The sequence below is a fragment of the Leptosomus discolor genome, chromosome 2, assembly GCF_034619465.1.
Source record: "Leptosomus discolor isolate bLepDis1 chromosome 2, bLepDis1.hap2, whole genome shotgun sequence".
Classification (NCBI taxonomy): Eukaryota; Metazoa; Chordata; class Aves; order Leptosomiformes; family Leptosomidae; genus Leptosomus; species Leptosomus discolor.
In genome coordinates this window covers 23,875,989-23,898,564 of record NC_141392.1, presented here as the reverse complement: position 1 = coordinate 23,898,564, position 22,576 = coordinate 23,875,989, and the positions used below count along the sequence as shown (strand labels likewise).

At 37.6% G+C, this 22,576-nt stretch overlaps 1 protein-coding gene across 2 annotated transcripts in view; it reads left to right on the top strand.

Moving 5' to 3' along the window:
- The window catches only part of RALGAPA2 (Ral GTPase activating protein catalytic subunit alpha 2), a 129,153-nt gene that overhangs the window by 1,151 nt on the left and 105,426 nt on the right, over nucleotides 1–22,576 (top strand). For both annotated transcript variants that reach the window (XM_086460756.1, XM_086460755.1), the window contains exons 2-6: nucleotides 7,649–7,759; nucleotides 8,420–8,469; nucleotides 18,286–18,343; nucleotides 21,443–21,486; nucleotides 22,380–22,554. In XM_086460756.1, the coding sequence (XP_086316882.1) occupies nucleotides 7,649–7,759; nucleotides 8,420–8,469; nucleotides 18,286–18,343; nucleotides 21,443–21,486; nucleotides 22,380–22,554 (438 nt within the window). The remainder of the gene's footprint in view (nucleotides 1–7,648; nucleotides 7,760–8,419; nucleotides 8,470–18,285; nucleotides 18,344–21,442; nucleotides 21,487–22,379; nucleotides 22,555–22,576) is intronic.

Genomic DNA, 22,576 nt, shown 5'->3' with positions numbered 1-22,576 from the left:
TGTTTATATTGTTTTAGATTGTTCTGTTGAGAAACGAGGAGAGGAAAATGATCTGATCTAGATCTGATGTAGAGATCTGAAAATGATCTAGAGTACTTCTTGTGTACTCTAAGCATTTTTTAGTCTACCATTTTGGTCAAGTTTGGCAGAAGCCTCAGGACGTTGTGTTAAGAGCTGTGAGAAATAACTGAGTGGCTGGAGGAGAGGGCCTGAGGTTAGTGGCTCATTGAGAGAGAGCAGAAGTTGGCCAATGTATCTTCTGCTGAGGAGTAGCTCTCTGGTTGGTTAGCATTTGTGTCGTTCCCCTCAGACCCTCTGTGTCCTCTCGGTGGTGTGAAGGGTGTGTGGAGCCGGAGTTACTGCCTGGGAAGCAGCTCAGGCCTCGCAGAGCAAAGGTGCTTCCCTTCAGTCCTCCACGAGGGTGCAAGACTTGCACTGAGGTACCTCGCTGCAGTTTGCAGTGTGGGCTTATCAGTGGTTCTTGAGATTGAGTTTGAGACCAAAAGCTTTTTCCTGTGATGTTCCACTGGTGGGAGGAAATGTACAAAAGAAGTTTTGAATGTACCGTAGCAAAGCGAGGAGCTTTTGTGGTGAGGACACTGAGTATGATCCTGAGTGAGAAGAGTTGCCCTTGGATTGGTCCCTTTGAGAAAGTTGTACTCTGTGAGAGTGTGGAAGAGAATGAGTAGAAGAATCTGTGATAGTTTAAGTCATTATGGGCATGTTGCTGACTTTTTGGGGACGGGTTTCTTATAGGCGTGAGTAACCATCACTGATTTAAACATGTTATTCCCCTGTGATCTGCTGCATTGAAGTACCTAATCTGAAAAAGAGATTTTTGTGGGAAGTTGGTTAGTGGACAAGCACCTCAGTGCTGCACTGGCAGTCTTCATGTTTTTTGTGAAGAGTATTGAACCTTTGCTTTGGAGTTTGCTGTGAGCGAAGAGTATGTGGCTGCTCTGGGTATAAATTTCTCCTATTCCGTGTGTAAAAAAATCTCCATAGTTAGCAATCTAGTGGTCACTTTTGTGTTAATCTCCCTCTGGGGACCACATGTGTACAATTTGTATACTGGATGTGTATAAAATACTTTGCTTGGGTGTGTGGTCGGGTTTTTTTTTTTTAATTTTTTTTTTCATTTGTACCAGGTATCTAAGTGCCAAAGGGTAGGAATTTGAAAAGACAGGAGAATATACCTTCCCTGCATTATCATATGCCTTTTAACTGTGTGTCTTATTACTCATGTGCTGTACAAACAATGTTAAAATAATGTTACATTTCATTATAAAATTTTTTTGGGAAGTTCTTTGTTTACAAGATGTGGTTTAGAACGTTTCATTGAACCATCCTGAGAAAAGTTGCTCTAAGAGACCGTAGTGCGAGCTTGCAGACTTTACGTTTCTTCCTTTTCTACCAGCCTCACTAAAATAAATGGACTTGAAGAAATAAGAAATATAGAGCAACTCTATGTTAATGTTCCCGTTTCAACCTCTCAGAAAGACACGCCTGAAACCAAGACACGACTAGTTTGAAGTGAAGTACTGGACTTGCTGTAGCTCTTGGTTATGCCCATCTTATAGGAGCATTGTGTTTTTGTGTGCCTGTGCGGCACAGAGGAGGTTGTCAGGCTCCTGTGACAGACCTGACGGGTGGAACAAATGGAAAAATACGCCTATTAGCGTGACAAAATTAATTTGTGTCCCAAAGCAGATGGTACAGAAGGTAGTGCTGTCTGGTGGCTTTCTGTAAAGATACTTATTACCCAGTTGGCAAGGGGGGAAAAGATACACCCATCACTTCTCAGGAAATGTTTTTCCTTTGAAGTGTCTGTTACATTTGGAGATAGTGACCTGATGTTTTGATTAAACTAGTTATTGACCATTGGTTTTAAGTGAAAATTGTTATCAGTGCCAGAGGGCTGAGTAGCATATTAGTGACTTGCTGGCTGAAGTGCTGTGATATGACAGCTGGCTGTCCTCTAGGGGATGTGTTTTACTGCAGGGACTATGTCAAAGCAGGCTCTGGTTATGTTCCTGAGATGTCTGCTTTTGAGAACATCCGTGTAAACATTGTAGATAATACGGGAGTGGCTTTTTGAAGATAATATCTTCATAGATATCATTGCAAGTGTGTGTGTTGTGGTATTATTCAGCACAGAAAATGAGGCCACACATGGCAAGAACCTTTCCTGTATTTTAGAAAACTGAAGCTTTTGATATAAAGGCTCAAAAATAGTTGCATGTTTCTTCTTACACCCCCCCCCCCCCAAATGTGACTCTCCTTGTGCTGACCAGGGCTAGGAATGTGTGTGTCTTAGTGTTCCTCCCACCCCAGTCACTTCATTCCCTGTTCCCACCAGCTTCACTCAGGCCATGGTGGCACATGTTCTCAAAATAACTGCTCCTGTTCTTATGTTTCCTTAGGAGATGCCGTCTTTTCTTCCTTTTGTTAGCTTTAAATAACAGGAAAGAAATTGTAAACAAAATGGCAGTTACTCTTCTGAGATCCTACTGATGTAGGAGGATAAAAATCAGAGAAAAGATGATAATAGGGGAGGGATGAGGGAAAGGAATGTATATTTCCATAAATAAGGGGTTGTGTGAGCACCAGGGTCAGTAACAGCTAGTTTTTGACTGCTTCAGGTCCCCTAGCTACCATCTGTGTCAGTTTGTCCAATACCTAAGCTGAAAGAAAAGATTGCCTTTGAATTTGGGTTGTTTGTAACATCTCTCAAGTCTCTAATGCCCTTTAGGATCTGAGTTCCTGCTTCTGTGGGGTAGTCTCCCTGCATGGCAATAGAAAACGCTAACCAGAATAATGCTATTTTAAAGTGGATGTTCAGTTGTGTTAGGTAAATGATCAGAAAATTTCCTTTATTTTTTTAATGCTATAAAGATGTAATAACTCTCAGAACTTTTGTGAAGTCAGTAGGAACTTTCTTCCGAATACAGTGTGTGGAACTATCAATAGTGTGGTCTTTTTCAGATAGACTTGACAAATAATAGTCTTGTAAACAGTGGTGGCGATGTACAAGTTTGTCTCTTTCACACTGATTTGCTGTAAATTAAGCCCTCTACACTGTTTCCCAGGGTAGTTTCTATGGGACTCTTCTAGCATAAAAATGTATGTCTGCTCTTTAAGATTCTGTTTCGGGGGCTGTTCTTAGGTAAAAATTTTTTATTTATTTATTTTTTTTAAAATTGAAACATCTCTTTCAATGTGTTCTTCTCAGGTTCGATGGAAATGTTTAGTTTAATATCTTTGCATGGCTTAGTGTATTTCCCTTGAATTTTTCTTTTGGTTTCAAGAATTGCTCTGTCATGACGCAGTATCTTTTATGAATAATGGTGCAATAGGCACAACAGCTACTGTCTGCTGTGGTTCTCTAGTAATCTAGATGGTGTCACTCCTTGCTCATGCACAAAATGGGATGAAGTATCACTTTAAGCTTTTATTTAATGATAATGAAATAATGAGCCTTTTCTTCGTGGCATTGTTATTCTTACTCATTTTAGAGTGTGATGTGCCTAAGAGCCTTGTTTGGTTAAGGCTGGGAGTTATGGAGTTGGTCTATAGGTAGTTGTGAGCAATTTCTGATGATTTAAGTTGGCTGCCACTGTTCACATTATACTTAGAAATAAGGAAAAATGTGAGCTTACCTGTAGCTGCTATTGAATATGCTGTGAGCTGCCTGGAAGATGGTGACAACAATTAAGTCAAATTAAGGGGCTGGATTTTCAATTTTTTTATACTGAATAATCTTAAGGATTAACCTGGTTTTGAAAGTAGCACCGATTTGGTCCAGTGGCCAAACCCAAATGGTTTTACAGATTTGTGGATTGTGTTGAACCTGAACTTTGGTATTTGCTGGGGTGAGCTGTTGGACCATGCTTGTTTCTGAGTGTACTGATGGACTACACTGTGCATCGGGAGACTGGGTGCAGGCCGGTGTTCGGAGTGGTAATGTGCACTTCAGAGCCTGCACTGTGGCACTTCGCTCCTGGATGCATGCATAAAAGCTGGGCTGTTTTCAGTTACGGTACTTTACTCATATTTCAACCATGTCATTGAAGAATCTGTCATTTAAATCGTGAACTGGCAAATGGCAATGTTTGTGCTTTGCTGTTCCTGTTAGGAGTGGCACTGCTAAGAGATGTGGGGTGCTGCTTACGTCCCTTGTTTTTAGCTTCTTCTCTGTGGGGCAGTGGGCAAATACATGGTAGACCTGATAGGGCTACACACAGACTTCAGTTTAGGTTAAATACAGAATTTGTTAGGTTACCAAGTGCAATCTGTAATATTTTTCTTTAAAAAATATAAATAAAGACAAACCATGGTTTTCATTTAACTCCCTCAATCAAAACTGAGATAGTAAAGGAGAGTAGCGGGGTTTTTAAGTTATGGCACTGCCTTGGTTTGCACAGTTCTGTACAGCTAGATTAATACAAGCTTAGTAGAAATTTTCAGTTAGAGACAGTCAAAAGTGAATGAATGCTTCCAAACTTCCTGCTGAATTTAAAGCAGCTGTTGTTCCTTAGATTTCATGTGAAATTTGAGGTGTTAAAATTATTTTAGAAATTGTTCTAATTGGAGTTGTTTTTTTAGTAACAATGTGTTTCCATGCTGACATTCCTCTGAAAAAATGAAGGAAAATTATCTTGTAGGCTTTCATTTAGCATTTAAAGGTCTAATCTGAAAAAGTAGGTGTTGGTTTTGTTTGGGTGGTTTGTGTGTTGTTTTTGATTTTTTTTTTGAAGGTAAGTAAAAAAAAAAAATTATGTAGTTTCTGGGGTGAGGCTAGTAATAAAAGTTTGTCATTAACCAGGGTATGACTGCAAAGTTGTCTCTTTATCTCAGTGCTTAAAAAATTAAAGCAGATGAGGAAAACCCCCCAGGATTGAGAGAACTTTGTGTAACATAAAGCCAAGTGACTTTGGAAGTTCCTGGAATTAAAGGAGGTTTTCTAACTACTTAAACAACTGGAATAACATTTGGTAGTTAACAGAAAAATGAAAGGAAAGGACATTATCATTGTCCCCTCTAGATTTTTTTTTTTTTTTTTTTTTTTAATACAAGGAAGAGTAATGAGAGCTTGGCAATAAACTAAGATTCTTAGTAAATCCTACCAGAGTAGTTTGTTTCCCCAAGTTTTAAACTTTAATAGTAAGGCAAGTCAGGGTGGCTTGCAGTTATCTAATGAGCCAACTGTTTCATATTTAATGTAGAAGAAATGTCATGTGCACCCTCATGAGTGTCTCACTGTTTCCTGTATGTTGCTGTAAAAGTGTTAACCAGGACTGTTAGCTGATGGATCACCTGTTCTTGTTTGGGGAATGGGGCTAGACTATATGTGTTTTTGGAAAGCCACTCTGCATCTGATGGTTGCTCGTGTTTGCCAGCTTGCCTTAGGTTTTAGTGCTCAGAGCTTTGAATTCTCTAGGAGGCTTTTTTCAACAGTAGTAATCTGAGACCCCTATTTGAGTAAATATAAATATAAAAATATAATCTAATATGTGCAGTTGAGTTCCAGCCTTGCTGTTTTATTTCCTTGAATGCTTATAAATAGTTCTTCAGTTGATGTGGTTTGCCAAAAGTCAGTATTTTATCTTACTATCTTAAATGATAAATAGTGCATGAAGCTTTCACTGATGTTTTCCATTTGAAAAACAGAAGAATAAGCCTTATCCTGCTACAAGTTATATATAGTAGTGGTCCAAGTTACTGCCTTAGGCTTCCTGCCAAGTTTTAGTAAAGCCCTTTGAGAAGCAGTCTTTCTTTCATGGTCTCTGGTTGTGATGATCACTTTTTGGTGGAATGGGAGAGAGAAGCTGGGCTGTGGGGAGAGCTGAGGTTGGGAGGCTCGGAAGTGCTTGCTGTGGTGCTGTGCGTCTGGAGGTGCTCTCCCCACAACCCAGCCTGACGGGAGGGGAGAGGGACTGTGGGAAGGGGTGTTCTCCCCAGCTTGGCTGGTCCTCCCTCCAGCCAGAGCTCGGCTTAGCTGGTAAAGCCATCACCTGTCTCTCCTGGGCCCAGAGGAGCAGGGTGACACATTCGTGGTCAGTGCTGCTTTCCACTGCTCGACACCATGAACATGTGCGCCGTGAAGGAGTGGAGAAATGATTTTCTTAATGTGTGCTGAAAGTAAGGAGTTGGTAGTGAAATGCCCAGGAAAGCTGTATCTCTGACTGAGCAATGGAATTATTGGGGGTGTGGCTTATTCGTGGTGTTTTGGATTGTTTATTTTTTAAGTGGGTGGTGGTATCAGGATGACAACTTGCATGCAGAATTACAAGAAAATCTTACTTTCCGCGCGAGAAAATCTTACTTTCTGAATGAATATCTACTCTTAGGGTAGTAAATGGGAGTATTGTCGTTGGCCTCTTTTAAGGTTAGAAGTTGTTTTTTCTATATATCTTGCGAAGGGATATAAGGAACAAAATAGTTCAATAGGAAAAGGATGTAGCTGTACGAATGCATGCTTACATCAGAATAACAGATGAGTCACCACTGAAGTGCCACATTTATAGAAAAGGAGAATTTACTTTTTTTGATTAGGCAGTTCCTTTCTCCTCCTTTCACAATTTAAAGGGAAAGTTTCCTTTTTGTTTGGGTTTTAATGACCTCATTCCTTCATATGAAATCCTTGTAAATGAAAGCCTTGTTTTCTCCTAGAGTTGTATTTAACAGAATGCATTCATAGAGAGGAATGATTGCACTTAGCTTGCAAATTCAAGACCAGTAGTTTGTAGGAAACAAATATCATATAAAAGAGTTTCCATGCACTAATTGTTTCCATAGTACAAGCAACCAAACAAAGCCTTACTGCTGAAAAGGTATTTATTAGTTTTTTTTAAAAAAAATTGTCCAAGGCTAAAGTACTTCTTTCTTCTGTAGTTGTATAATATTATTGGGTTGTCTTGTTGCAATCAGCTTTGTTGTCTTGATTAGTGAATGGTTTTCTTGAGAGGTGAAACTTCAATGAGAAGGCGTGCTGTTAATAATTCTTGCCCTTTATCCTCTTAAATCTGGGTACAATCATCTATTTTTTTCTTGACCAAATTGGTTACCATAAAGAGCAAACAGATGAAGTTAAAGTGTGTTTTGCAAGTGTCAGGTTTATAAAAAATTAGATTTTTTTTTTATTCTTAAAAAATAAATTTGCTTCAAATTTTACACCTAACTTAAGGCTTAGGGGAGTGATGCATGCTTGAGTTTCCATTCTTTTTTTAAATGAATTGGAAATATGATGTTTTCTGAATTGATCTGCTTGTCAGATAAGTTTAAGAACTGGGTTTGCCATTTGTATACAGAAGTCATTGCTGGTGTTTGTTTTTTCCAACACACCCTGTTTAGTTTGATGATACAGAAGCCATTTAGATGGCAAAGATGCATCCCATTTTTTCTTTTTTTTTTTCTTTTGGAAAACAAATGAACTTAAGCCCTACTGCAAACTTTCCTAAATTAAGTGAAAATGGGAATTTCCCTATTTTACTTGCAAGGATGGAATCACAATTTAGTATAGAATATTTCATGAAGTCACTAAAATTGTTCTGTGTTAATTTATTTCATTCTATAATACTAAGTTTGTGTGAAGACAACAATTTTCAGCTTTCTGGTGTGCAATAACTCCATTTGTTCCTCTTTCCAGATATTGTGGATGGAAGTGACCTGAAGCAATTTTTTGAGAACAATTATTCTCAAATTTATTTCATATTCTATGAAAACTTCATAACACTGGAAAATAGCTTGAAACAAAAAGGTAAGTGTTAGAGTTTTGCCAGCAATTGAGTCAGTTTTCCCTAACTGTTCTCAAAAGCATTCTATTAGAGCTTATCTGATGGTTATATACTCCACAGTCATCTATATTTGCATTAATAGTTTCATGCATTGTTAATTAATATTAATATTTTAATTGTATGGTATCAGAAGAGACAACCATGGAAAACTGCTTTCTGAAATGTCATAAGTGAATGAAAAGAATTCTAAATACATTTTTACAGCTAAGTGTTGCTTCAGCACAGAAATCAGTTCTTGTGCATTTATATATGTATCCTCTCATCTTGTGAAGCATTGAAGGCCTTCATCCTGCAGTTAGGCATATGTCTGTTCGACTGAGACATCGCCAGAGATCCACAGAACGAATCTCGGCATTGAAGGTAGTGGGTAGGAATGGCCGTGTGCTTAGAGATGAGCGCAGTGACAGTGCTTTACAGATCTGAGACTCTAGGTGTCCCTCATTCATAATCAAGAAAGAGGCACTGAAGTTTGGAAACGTCTTGCTCTTTTGCTGTTAGATAAAGATAAAGAAAAATAAGCCAAGTGCAACATCTTTGACTTGAGTTGAGTTACAGCAGCATCATTTTGCCATCTGTCTCATACCGTATGTTTACGGCAAACAATACTGTTTTCTGTCTTGCAGGGAATAAATCACAGAGGGAGGAGCTGGACTCCATTCTTTTTCTTTTTGAAGTAAGTTTCTATACCATGAAACTAAGTTCTGTTTTAAATCTCTTTGTCATTATATGCTTACTTACACCTTTGCAACGGGGGGTGAAACCAGTTATCAGCCAAAATGACAGTAGGTGTCCATGTCTGTACAAGGTGAAAGCAGAAGAGAACTGGGGCGTGCGTTAAGTTTTCAGATACAACTATAATGAAAATTTTGTTTTGCAATGGGAACGTTGGTTGAATGAATAGCCAGAGTGAAGAGATTTTATCAAAATGACTTGAAAAATCATACAGCAATGTATCTGTCCTAAGGAACCGAGGATCAGCTCTTTGAAAATATCCTGGGTTTTTTCAGTAGAATTTGGGAGCAAGTGATCAATAGTTACATAGCCTCTGTTAGGCTGAAGCTTTCAAAATAGTCTTTTTTGTTGTTGATTTTTTTGTTTTTTAAATTAAATGAGTTCTTGGAGGGCTAGTTCAAAACAGGACTTTCTCCTTGCACTTTGTCAATAGGAAGTTCACTGTTATGTTTATTTTGAATGTGTCACAGCAGGAGTTTAGGCTCTGCTTTCAGATGGAGGTGCCTATTGTGACTGCAGTATTTGGCCTTGCAGCACAGGGAAAATAAAAGGATAAGAGTTGTCAACTACTGCATATCAGTTAGATCTGAGTGTGTGAAATGTTAATTTGTTTAACTTTGTTTTATTTTGTTTTTTGATTCCGTGGAGCATTTCTTACTTCCAGAATTATATCCTTCTCAGCACTGGCTGTCATAGCATTTACAGCATCGAGGGAGGAAATGTTAGCTAGTTAACTTTTGCACAATCAAATTAGGATGTCTCTATTTGAAAGAAGAATAGGTTGTAATAGGTCATTTTCCAGGGGAACTCTTTGCTTAGAGTTATTACTTAAATATATTTGGATGTGAGGAAAATATTACTGGACCAAATGAAAGCCTGACATACAAAAAAGTTTTTATAATGCACACCAGAAGCCTTAGCATAAGCTCTACCTGTCTCTGAAGTCAGAGATTGGTGGTGCCTTTAGTTGCTTGGGTTTTTTTTAGCAATTCATTATATAAATAATTGGCCTGATTTCTTTCTTAAGGGTAAATACATGCATCTTCTGTTGATGTCTCTTTGTTAATCCAACTACTAAATTTTCCCTTCAGCATTGCATCATAGGAATGTTATCTTTGTTTATATTGTGGGTTATTTTTTGGTAGGAGTGGTAGGGGAAAAAAAACCTTTCGATGAGACTCTAGGAATTGAAGTTAAAATGAAGGTTAAATGTTCTCAACTCTTATCCCTCTCTCTAAAAATTGAGGGGAAAAAACCCAACCGAAATGTAAAATCTCAGAAGTGTATGGCTTCACTTTTTTTGCATTAATGTGTAGTTTGTAGTTAGAATATTATTTATACTAACAATAAGAATGATACTGTTTAGCCTAATATGCCTGTAATATGAAAAATGGCCGTGAAAATGATGACATGAAATCCTGGATTTTTTTGTTTCATCTTCTGACTTAATGGTGTAGCAAGTTCATCTTCCTCTTCTCCCTCCCTTTGCTCTTTGAACTACAAGACTGCATTTTCAGACTGAAATCTGAAAATTGAACTGTGTTTTCTGCTACATGATAATAGTAAAAGAGCCTGCTTTAGGGTTTTGCATGAGGCAGTGTCAAAGAACATGAGCTCACATATCTGCTAGGACCATACTTGGGGCAAGAGAAATTGCTCTTCCTCCTCCTTCCCCACCCACAGTGGAGAAGGTGTCACCGCATTTACTGAGCAAGGCTGTGCCATTTAATGGGAGCTCATTAATGCACTTACTCTGTGGTCTTGAATAAGTAATTAAATTTTTGTGGCGATGTCATTGAATGGAAAATAGCTAATGCTTACTCACCCGATTGAAGTGAATAAATATGCATTCCTGTGTCCTGAAAACGGGTAGCTAATAACCACCCATGTAACACTGCTTTAAAACATCAGGAGAACATACTGTATGAAGAAAAACCATATATAGTTATATATGAACAAAGTGTTGTTTTGGGTCCTGATCAAGGAGAATTACATTATAGCCTAGTCATCGACAGCTTTGAGGAAGAAGAAATCATTTAAGATATTTGTGGGGGATCTGGAGCGATCTGCTTCATGGTGTTTATCTACTAGAAGTAGGTTTGCAATCCATTTATAACTCTAACACTTGCTAACTTGATGCCTTGTAGGAAAACAGCTTTTTAGAGGGCCTGTTAATGCACAGACCAAGAATATGTCAGTCCGAACACAGGACAAGAAAAAATGTAAATGCCAAGTAATTAAACATTCATATTGTAAGCCATAGGAAACAAAACTAATTGATTGTTAAGCCTGCCATATTTAATCCGATGTTGGTGTGAGCCAGAGGTTTCCTAGAGTTTTCTTCTAATTAGCTAAATAGGCAATTACTTAGGATTAACGAATCCTGAATCCAGGTGCTGAGGGTTAACAGTCTAAAAATCAATAAAAATATTTATGAAAGGGATTGACTTCTGCCTTTTCTGGTATAGTTTGGTGGATATTTTGCTGCTGTTCTTGAGTGACACCTAGCGTGTATATTAAGCAAAAGTAATAAATGCCTCCACAAATCCTCTGGAAATGAAGTTGATTCAGTTGTAGTTTATTGGAGTCTTAGTTTTACACATCAGCTACATAGCTTGGGCACTCAACAATAACCTCAAACAACGTACTCATCAAAGAAGAGATACTAATCAAAAGGGAGTGATATGAAAGGTTACAGTTCGTTTTGTAAAGTGCTTTTTTCAATTAATATTACGAAGTTCTTGGATCTAATTTTATATTCTCTAAGGTGCTTTGGCCTTTTTCCAAGTAAAGTTTCCGAATTCATGAAATGATACAGCAACTGTAACTGTCTGTATTATTTTTGCCTGTTTCAGCTAAAAGGCCAAAATGATGTGAAAAACAAATTTGCTTTTTCTCTGGTAAGGCTTAGTTGTCTCCAGATTTGTAGTATATTTTCTGAACATATTGATATTGTTGCTTCTATTACTGTTCTCTGATTTGAGGGCGTTGTTCATTGTAGCTGTCAAATGAGCGCTGTGTGTTGCAGAACTCGGGAAAGGTGCACTACATTTATGTTAGCTTTCTGGGTCCTGTAAAAGTGTTATGCCATCATTTGATTGTGAAAGCTTGGATGATTTTTTTGCTTGCAGCATCAGATACTGATTCCTCTGACACTGCATTTTTTTTTTTGTATCTGTAATGAAATAAGAGCAGACCGATGGCTTTGATGTAATACATAGATCAATTTCTTTCCATTCTCTATAATTATGCTTTATTAGTTAAGAACAGCCATGTGTCTTAGCTGATGCAGTCATAACATTCATTACACTGATTTAACACGTTCACTGTATGAAATACTTTGTTCTTAGATTTTTTCAGATTCTCTTTCTACTGTAGTAAAGCTTTCAGAAGTCACTTACAGTAGCTGCTGTTGTTGGTAGAAGTGTTTCAGCTACTGTCAGTGCAGTTCAGATCTCCCTGCAGTTTTACAGATAGCTGAGAGGATGGGTGAGGTACTACCACCCCCCACAGATGATAGGTGTGCTGAAAGCTTCTCAATATGGGGTTTTTTTGCTTGTTTATTCCTTACCAGTGCACATTAATATAACACAAAGTGCCCTTGGTGTTTCACAGGTCCTTATTTATGAAAGCATACTGTGTTTTTCATATAGCTTGTACAGAAAGGTTTATGCTGTGATATCTTAATTCTGTAAGTTCGTGTTTTGTATGGAATTTCTGGTTTCTTGAACTTGGTGAGAATGCGAGTTCCTGGGTTTGCACACAGGGTAAGCACCTTTTTTTTTTTTTTTTTTTTTTTTTTTTTTTAAAATGAATCTACAGAATTACAACTCTAGAAATGTATCTAATATAACTTGTATTGGCCTTGCTGTGGTTATGCTTCTAGACCCTTTTATGTATCAAGCCTGGTCTTCCCCTATGTGCCTCTTGCCCATATGAAATGAGGACAGGCCAGCTGTGGCTATAAACAGGGGCAGCCAGGGCGGTCTGTTTTGATCAGAAGCTCAGCAGCAAAATTTTAATGTATTGTTCCTAGATCTGATTTGGAGTATCCTGAGAATGTGCACAGCAGGTGGATATAAATATTAAGTGGATGTAAAATAGAATATAAATGTGCTAATAGCCTCTGCAGTATTTATATTATACACACTCAAACTCGCGGTCTGCTTTGGCTTTTGGATGACAGGAAGTGTTTTTGCAGAGCTGATAATCAATGCACTGTTAGAACTTGCCCAAACGTACTTGGGGCACTTTATTTTGTAGCAGTAGCTACTGGTTTTAGTACAGTATTATTGTCCTTAGAAGCACATCTAAATATATACTACAAATGGCCACATACTTAGATTAAGATGTGGTATAAATCCACTGAAACATGGATTGGTCTGCTATCAGAATGTGAACGTAACGATTACAGAAGCAGCTGCGTAGCCTAAATTTATTAGTGCAGATGTGCACAAGTTACTTGTTCTGCAAATGCTAATGATAATTCAGTATAGGTTTATAATTGGCTATAGTCTGTTAGGAACCCTTTTGAAAAGTAGATTACAGCCGACAGGCAGTAAATACACTGCATCTGTCAGAGGAACACCTGCTACGGTGGTGGGTGACCAGACAGCTCTAGGCACTGATGCAGGTTAGGAATATACGCTTCTCTTTTAGCGCTGCCAAGCAATGCCCATAAATATAATTTTAAAAATGTGTGACTTTGGTTCATTCTGGACTAAGATTGCTGTGGATATTTTAAATACTGAATTCTTCCACCACATTGTAGGTCGACTTTATATAGACTACTGTGTGAATTGGCAACATTGGTTAAGCAGCTTAAACCAAATGTCAAAGCCAGTGGTGATTTTTAGTGGGTCATTTTCGATTTCATAAAAACCTGCATGAGTGAATCTTTCAGCAGTTTTTGATTCATAACTCTTTTAGAAGACTTTAGTGCTGTGTTGCTATTTTTATGAATGTGCAAAAGGATGTTATTTTGTATCCGTAGCATTTTCTCAGTGTGGTTTGCTTATCTTAGGATGTTGCTACTAATTACTTGCTACATTTTGAATAAAACTAAATTCTGCAGAAATAAATTGTGTATTGAATCTGGCCGGTGTGAAAAGTACTTGTAAAATTCTTTACAAGGAATAATCTAGTTGTTATTGTTGAGTTGTTCTTGCCACAGGTCCTGGTTTCTCATTTCTTGGGGTTATCCCCTTTATTTAACTTTTCCCCTTTATTTAACTTGCTTTTTACTATTTGCATTTTCCTCATGTCTATACAGCTCTGGCTTAATTTTCCCATCTGCAGGTTATCTTACACTTGAAATCAAATTACCATTAAGAGTCACAGCTTTAAATTCAGGTTGTAGGTCCTGTTACAGCTTTTCAGTGTGTTCCCTGTGCCTTCTGTGATTACCACTTCCACTGTTTAACCTCCAGTCTGTCACACAGACTTGGTTAGCTGATTCTCAAGCTCAGTAGAGTAGAAAGGGCTTATTTGTTTATAGCAACAAAATTGTTTATAGCCCTTCTTTCCTACACATAAACAGTTACTTTTTTGAACCGTCTACAGTTTGTTCTGCTGCAATTTTCATTGGTTCATCTATTATTGCTTTTAAAATAACATTGATCTTATTCTTACAGCATTCTGTTGTAAATTAAAACTATGTGTTGTGTATGTTGGACTTCAGAGAACTTGCTGTTTAATGTTATGCCTAGGGCAAGAACAAGTACCTTGTGTGCTTTGGTCAGACATTTTCCCTCAACAAATAACTGTAAATAATTTATTGATGGAAAAAATGGAGTATCCATTTATTTAGGTTGAACTGCTGAGGTATACTAACTTCATGAGGCTCTTGGCTTCGCTTAAATTGGTGAATAATAGCTGGAAAATTTCTAAATTACTGCAGATTTTAGTAGTTGAACACTCAAACTCTTGTGGAGATAACACCAAACAGTACTTGAACACAGAGGCACAGGAGAGCTATTCCACATTTGACTTGGCTTAAAGTAGATCCACCTGCCACTGACTAATAGAAACGCCTTATCATGTACAGGCTGTATCGAAAAAGCAGGTTGTTTTTTTTTCTCAGAATCCATTCTCCTGGAATGGACATTATTCTGAACTCATCATTGACATTGCCTTCAAGAGCATGTTCAATCAGCAAGAATACATTTGGTTTTGTTGTTGTTTAATAAGAGACTCTGCATGGCATGTTACAGAACAGCTTCTTGTAGCCCTGGAAGGCAGAACAGCAATGCTTATCATCTCACTTCTGTGTAAGTTAAGCTGGAAAACATTCAGGCCGTAGAGATCTTCAGTGTAAGATTTGATAATGGCCTTAGCTTTCTTTACGTTCTGTAACAGGGTAGCGCAGCACACAATAATAGGCACAAAGCTACCAATCGTGAGACAATTCAAAAAAGTTGGCAAAAATAAAAGACTCTTTTCAAAAGAAATTGCAATATTGGTTAAGTTGGGGTGAATCTGTTGAAATACAAACCTTGGTATTTTTTATTTTACTTTGATAAAAGAGATAGATAGATCTTTGAAAAAGCAGCATCCTGTGTAAACTGAGATTTAAACTTAACATTATTCCTAGTCATGCAGGAAGTCCAGAAGAAAAAGAACTATGGATAATCAGTTAAAAGAACTGACAGATACCCTGATGTGTTGATCAGTAGTAATACCTAATTTCTATTTCAAGTGTGCTATAATGGATTACCATATAGATGCAGCAAAGCACTAAGCATTAAATAGATCTATGTGTTTTCTGAAAAAGCAATATTATTTCACACTGTGGGGTTTCTTAAAATATTTCTTATTAGTGTACTGTGAAACTAGAAACAAGATGTCAATAGCCAGTTTGGATTCACAGCAGTATTGCTAAAAGTCTAGGCTGGAGTGGAAGAAACTGTCATTTGTTTTATAGGAATAGCAATATGTGTTTTTTTAGAACACTAGGTATTGGGAAGGTGTAGAAAATGTTCTTGGAAATGCGAAGTTGAAAGGACAACAACTGGAGCTTGTCCATGACTTCTGCAATCCTATGCCATGCTGTAACACCATCTTAGTCTGGGGCCTCTAATGCATACAGGTGAAAATTTCTAGTTAAAAGGCATTCTAGCTGTAACTTTGAATTAACTTGTAACATTCAGGAATTTTTATTTAATTGTGTAGACTTTTAACCATGATAACTTATTTTTGCATTGCAAAGGCAAATGTGGACTTTGAATTTAGACTATTTATATTCATTCTAATCTGCTGCAAAGCTTTCGTATCTTTTGTAGGTAGCTGTGAAGCTAGCAATCTAATTTGCTTTTTAAGATCACTGTTTGGTAGCCCTGTGCAGGTGATTAACCACATCTTTGCATTTTTTCAAAGTGCATTTCCCCCCCCCCCGGTTTTGAGATGCTGAAAAGGAGAATGGCATGAGAAATGACTTAAGTGTCTCAACTTTTGCTATGAAAAGATTTTGGGATATGGAAGCTTTCCTCAGATAGGAACGTCTGTCCTCTTACTATTTATTTCAATGCTTGAATTGTTTTGTTTCCATCACCTGACAAGTGTTTTGTTTAATGGAACCTTTCCTGGTGCACGTTGGGCATGTGGTATGGGATCAGCCTAACGTGTGCCTTTGTGCAGACCGAGCTCTGCATGCAGTGCCGCCGCTCTTGCAGTGACTTGAGGTATTCATGACTTAGGTTAGAAGCTCTGTTCTGCCCTGTGCCAAGTTAGGTAAAGATTAATGTCAGAAATAGTCTTGACAAGTGGTGGGCTACTAGTATTTTAATATTTAGATGGATAATGATAATTCTTTGTCTGTGGATCCTGCAATCTGATTGGCAGAAACGTGGTCCTTAACTAACAGGTAAACCCCAAATGTGAATCATGGCCTCATTTTTAGCCAGTCAGATCCTTCATCCCAAGCGCGTTTCTCCTGCCCGTGGACAGGGAGCTAGACCTCTGGCCACCAGCCGCCTGCCCCTTCGCTCCCTGCTGCCATGGTGTCCTGGGCAGGGAGCTGTGGGAGTAACATGGAAACAAAATACAACAAGAACATAGAAGGGGTGTGCCTGATCTATATTTTTATTCTAGGTAAACTTTTTGAAATGCCAAACACTATTTGGGGAGCATGTGCTATAGTAAAGATGTGAAGGAAGACCAGTCTGTCTGTGTGACCTGAGGTCTAGTTCCCTAAGTCTGTGAACTTGTCATGACTTCCATCTTCTGTCATGGAGAAAGGAATGTTCCATTTTCGAAAAGACTCTATTTTGAGTGTGGTATATAATTTCTGAAGTACTTTGTCAAAAATAAAAAGTCTGTCTTGTTCCATCTCTCAAGCATACTGTTTTTAACAGCAATAATGATTCATGTGTTGGCCGTCTCTGAAGGATTGCTTAAAATGCCAATTCTTGCTTTCTTGGCTGTGATGCTTTATTTCCTCTTGTGAGCTTTTATGTGCAAAAGACCAACAAATGGGTCACCGTTGCTTAAATGACTCGTCATTCATTTTGCATCCTGCATGTAGTATTTCTGAAAACTTAATAGTGCTTTGTTGTGCAGAAGTTTGTTCCAGTGATTTTGTTTGATAATTACAAGGAACCTGACTGTTAGTCATTTATGACATTAATTTTATTTCCAAAAGTAGATGTTGAAAACTAGTTTCTCATTTAAATATATCTTATTTATATTTCAATGGCTGAAAACTTCTAAGATCCAGACATGTGTTTCTGTGAAATCTACATGAAATGGTGTTTGTTCTCTCACTTTTTTTGGAGAGGCTGAGCAGCAGTAAGTTAGCTGTCCTGTACTACTAATACACCTACGTGCCAAGCCCTGGTCTATCCTGCTGATAGTTTTTAAAAAAAGAGGGGGAAAAAAAGGTGTCTTGAAGCCTGTTAACTTGAAGTCCTTTTAAAAGCCATATTTACCCAAGAAAGACCCCCAACTAGTTTTAACTTACCTGGATTATTTAATAGCATTACTATCCAGTAAACTGACAGGGAGCAACATTTGGTAGCCCCAAGTGTTCTTTGCGACTAAGATTATAAGACTGCATTCAGGAAGGCACTTAAGCATATGCTTAAATTGCTTGGCTGCTTTGGTGCCCTGTAGCGTAACAAAACTAAGGGGGAATGCGTTTGACCACAAGCTCTTTCTTTGTTTAATCTGCCTCTGTTAGGATCAGTCCAAAACTACAGAGGCAGGCCACTACATATTATTCCACATAAGTGCTTTATTAACTGCATGTGCTGTGAATTAAATTAGTCTAGCTTTGTGTAATTTGGCTCGGTTTCACTCACCAGCTGAAAACACAGGTGACTCATCTCACAGTAAAAATAACTGCGCTGCTGTTCATCTCTGCCTTAGCTGGGAGATCAGACCCCATTACATGATGAAAAGACAGACCTAAGCCACAGAAGCTCAAAATCTGGACTGTATCAATCTAGCAGTAGTCATTACCAGACACTTCAGAAAAATGTAACCCAAAGCAAGCTGCTTAGAAATCTGTAACTTCTTCATTAGAAATCAGTTTCTATCCTGGAATGCTAGCGTTTTGCAAGGCAGTGGGAAAGGGAAAGCAGTTTGTGACAGTGTCATGGTAATGGGCAGGAGTCCCTACTATGATAGGTATTTGCTTTCTATTGTGCTCTCTATGTATATATTACCATTTCGTTTATGTCTTGTGTGTTAGTTTCTCTGTATCCTCTGAATGAGCCAGTTTATTATGGAAAATTTGACTGTTTAGTTTTGTTTCCTGCAGAAAATATTGCAGCTACTACCTGAGAGGATTTTTTATCGATGGCATTTTCGCAGTATAGGTAAGAAGGAATGGTTTAAAGACATTCTAGTATAAATAAAAACAATGTTTTCTGTAGCCTCTTCCCTGGTTCTGCAAGTCCTGTTACCCACAGAATCCCTTAGTATTGCCTATACACAAATAGTATTTACTTATGAGACTTGCAGCTGAAAATTCTTGAAGCATATGGAAAATCTTTTTACTTGCTATAACAGTTCTGTGTGTTCCTTGTTTTGTGTGGTGCTGGTTGCTTGCTTCATTTTTATTTTGCATGAATGCTCTTCACATTTTTGTATTCTTGGATTTACCTGGGTCCTCTTCCCTTTCTTCTCTTCCATGTGCTAGAAGCTCTCAAGATGGGGGGGTTTATAAACCAACACACCTTTTTCTAATTAGGTCTCCCTTTATGTTAACACCTAAAATTAAGGTTGAGGAGGGTTGTGGAATGTGTGACTCTCTTGCAAATTTGCAGTATGGCAGTTTCTTGCAAGTGATGATGTACAAGATGCCCATGCAAATTCGTAGTACTGCTCTTTGCCTAACAGTAGATACTGTGTTGACCTCTACCCTTGCTGCCTCCTGGAACTTTAGTCTGTAAAACTTAATGCTGTGAATAGGTGGCTGTTTGGTAGTTGAGCACAGGCTGTGCTAGACTGAATGCAAACCATGGAACTGCTGCAGTGAACAGGAGCTTAATTTCTTCTCTGATATTCCTGTATTCTCTGTGCAGTTTAGTTCATTAATATTTGTGAAACACTCAATTATCACACAGTTTGTGGGAATTAAATGAGGGATTTCTGATTTAGAGCTGGGATAGTGAAGGAAAGAGCTTAAGGACAAATATATAAATTTTTTAGTAGTCCTTTTCGATCTATTTTTCTTTTAATGAGTGATCCACAATTTTGCTGGCCTTTGTAAGTGGAATTATGAATACACAGGATTTCTGCAAGTTTGGCCCCAGCTGCCTTCCACTGATTCTCATATAATGGAGGATTTGTCAAGCACTATGTTAGAATATGGCACTGGCTGTGACGGACACCAGATACCTATGGATGGCTTTGCTTGGTCAAACCGAGAGGCTATCTGTTCTTTCTCCACACTCCTACAGTATTTGCTGTACATATTCTGGCTTCTGGAGCAAGGGAAGGAATAGGAGGAGTCCAGCAGACAGAAGTCCTGGAGTTAGTAAAGCTCTGCTTTTTTTTTTTTTTTCCTTCTGTCCACTCTGCATGCTTTATGGGGCAGGTGTTCTGCAGAAAAAGGCTTCATAAGCACCGAACTGAAGATTGTATTGCAACACACGCATAAAAAAGAAGAAAATAAAGTTGCCGGCTTAGTTAACGCACCCACTTGGAGTGCTTGGCTTAAAGCACTTAATGTTCTTCTGCTATAGTTGTTTTCTTTTAAGTATAATAGATATCTAACAGGCTTGGTTTAGTCACTTATGGACTTTGGAAATCTAAGTAAGAAAAGCAGAATTATTTTTTCTGAACAATAATAATGTTTTTTAGAACTTTTCATATAGTTTGTGTAGGGTTTTCAACTAGATTTTAAAATTAGATTTGGATGTTAATGCTATTGGGGAAAAAAGTTGTATTGTCTTTGGTTTGAAGATAGTTAACTTTTTAATGATTTAAATATTTCCTGTGGACTACAGTGCTTATATAGTGAATGAGCACGTATAGGAGTGAGAAAGAAAAATTTATACCTCTCCTCGTTTGACCAGATCCAATAAAGCTAGAGTCAAATAGGTGCAGAAATATTGCAAGGTGAGGTTATTTGATAGTTGAGACACCTTGACATCCAATGAAATAGTTTAACTTGACAATTTTTCTCTGAATTCAACATCTTTGATTCATCACTGCTTTGAAAATTCTGCTTCTGAATGCTACCAGAGTGGTCACAATGTTTTGTGTTGCTGTTTGTTAAAGCAAATTTTACGCTGCTTTGGGGCGGGGGGGTGGGGGCGTGTATGTGTGTTGTGTTATATTTCTTCTAATACTTTTTGGTTGTTATTTGGTTTGGTTTCCAGCACTATTTCATCAGATGCCATGTTTTTGGTCAGAACATGAATTTGCTGTTGCAGGAGAAATAATGAGAGGAAGTTAAAGGTCAAGGAAAGGGCTGTTGTCACATTTCCAGTTACCAGTGACAAAAATAAAAGGAGGCATCTGCTTGACCACTTTACTGCCATTTCATCTGAATTAGTCCAGAACAGATTGGTTTTAGTCAGTTATTCTATAGCTAATACATTCTGTATGTTTATGCTTCTCTTGAATAGTCATATTTGGATAATTTTTTTAGCTGTCCAACAAATGAGCTACAAAATTTGGCAGTGCGATTATTGACTGTACCTTGTGATTTGCTTTTTTGCTTAATGTTCACATGCATTAATATGTATTTGCTGTATATGTTAATAATTTCCATTTAATATTGTGAAATGGTGAGATCTTGAGGGAAGGATCACATTTAAAGCATGTACATAATTCACAAATCCAGGAGAAGTAACAGCTGAGTGCTACATCATGTTATTTTTCTCAGAATTGGATTAAAAACATTTTTTGCCTGAAGCATTTGATGTATAATGTCTCTCTGATTTTTTAGGGCAGACATTTGAAGTTAAGGGTAGCTAGCCTGCTATTTCTAAAGCCAGAATTTAAATATTTTGCAATTTTAATTGTTGTATTTTTTAGACATGAATGTGGTATAGATTGCTAGCATCATTTTCTTATAATTATTGTCAATATTAGTGTATTTTAATGCATTAATCCTACCTACTAGTTGGACTTCTTGATTTCTCCAAACCTAGTAAGTCAAAATTTGCCCTAGATACCTTATTTTTAAGGAAAATAATTTGAGAAATTGGCATCTGACTAAAACCAAAGTACCTCACTGTAAAGATACATTATATTTAATCTTACAACACTGGTGATGATGATGGTTGTAACTAGATTCAGTTTGGGATTTTTCACCCCATAGTTTTCTTTTTAAAAAACAATGCAGTAGCCATGTAGTACATGGCCTTAAATTAGCCTTTTCTGTAGTATTTTTTAAAAAACATTCTGGTGAAGAGTGGCTGTCTTACTATCTGATGCATGCCTATTTAATTGTTCTAATCCAGGGTCGATTCTGAAGAAACTTTTGCACACTGGAAATTCTCTCAAGGTATTTGTCTCTGATGTATTCATATTTCTTTTCATTTTAATTCTTATGAAGCATATTACTTTATAGTTTTCCAGTATTAGTTTTTCGTATTGTTAGACTTTGTAATTTTGCTTACTTGCCTTTTAATCATAAATTTTATTATTGTAATCCTAGATTATTTTTCTTCAGTCATTTTGCTGTTCTAATTACCTTTAAGTTACCTGGAGAAGGTATCAATATATTTTGCTTAATACTTTATTTTTTCAGATCTCTCTAGCATTAAGTATACTGTATTAAGAGTATTGGTTTCCTGTTTGCCAAGGAGTTTTAAATCAGTTTTTCTTTTTCTAAATATGTTGCTAAAATGTAAAATTGCATCTTGTTAATTAAAAAAAAAAAAGTAAATAAACTTACTGAATATACTACCTTGGGTAGTTTTTTGGCATCTCAGTTTTCATGAGGATCTTCTGATCTCGGTGATGTGAGGGCAATAGCTTGCTTTGACCTCTGCAGGGCCAAGATTTCAGACTTACGTAGGGCACCAAGTGTTGGCAGCTCCCTGGTTGTGTGTTACTGTGGCTGTTGCACTTCCAGAACCCCTTTTAAGATTGAGTCTTGAGTCTAGCCAAGATGCTTTTGGACCCAGGAACTGGGGGAGTCGAACTAGAACTTTTTGGCATCTGATTGAAGTTGGAGTGGTAATGCTGTCTCCGTGAGTGCCACTGCCTTGGGTACAGTTTGCTCCCACCCTTCTCTGCTCAGGGTTAAATTAATAATGTGATTACTCTTGGTATGATGGAAAGACTCACTAGGACGTAGCTGGGATGAAAGTACTTGTCCTGCGTTTTCTTAACTGTGTTACTGTACTTACAAATTTGTTTAATATCTCTTTCTACAAAATCATCCCCTTATAGATAAGATGTGAAGGAATCCGACTGTTTCTTCTCTGGCTTCAAGCGCTTCAGACTAACTGTGCGGAAGAGCAGATATTAATATTTGCATGCCTTGTGCCTGGCTTTCCACCCATTATGTCCTCACGAGGTCCCTGTACCCTAGATAACCTCATTAGTCCTCCTAGTTCGCCAGACGGTGAGTCAATGAACACAGTTTC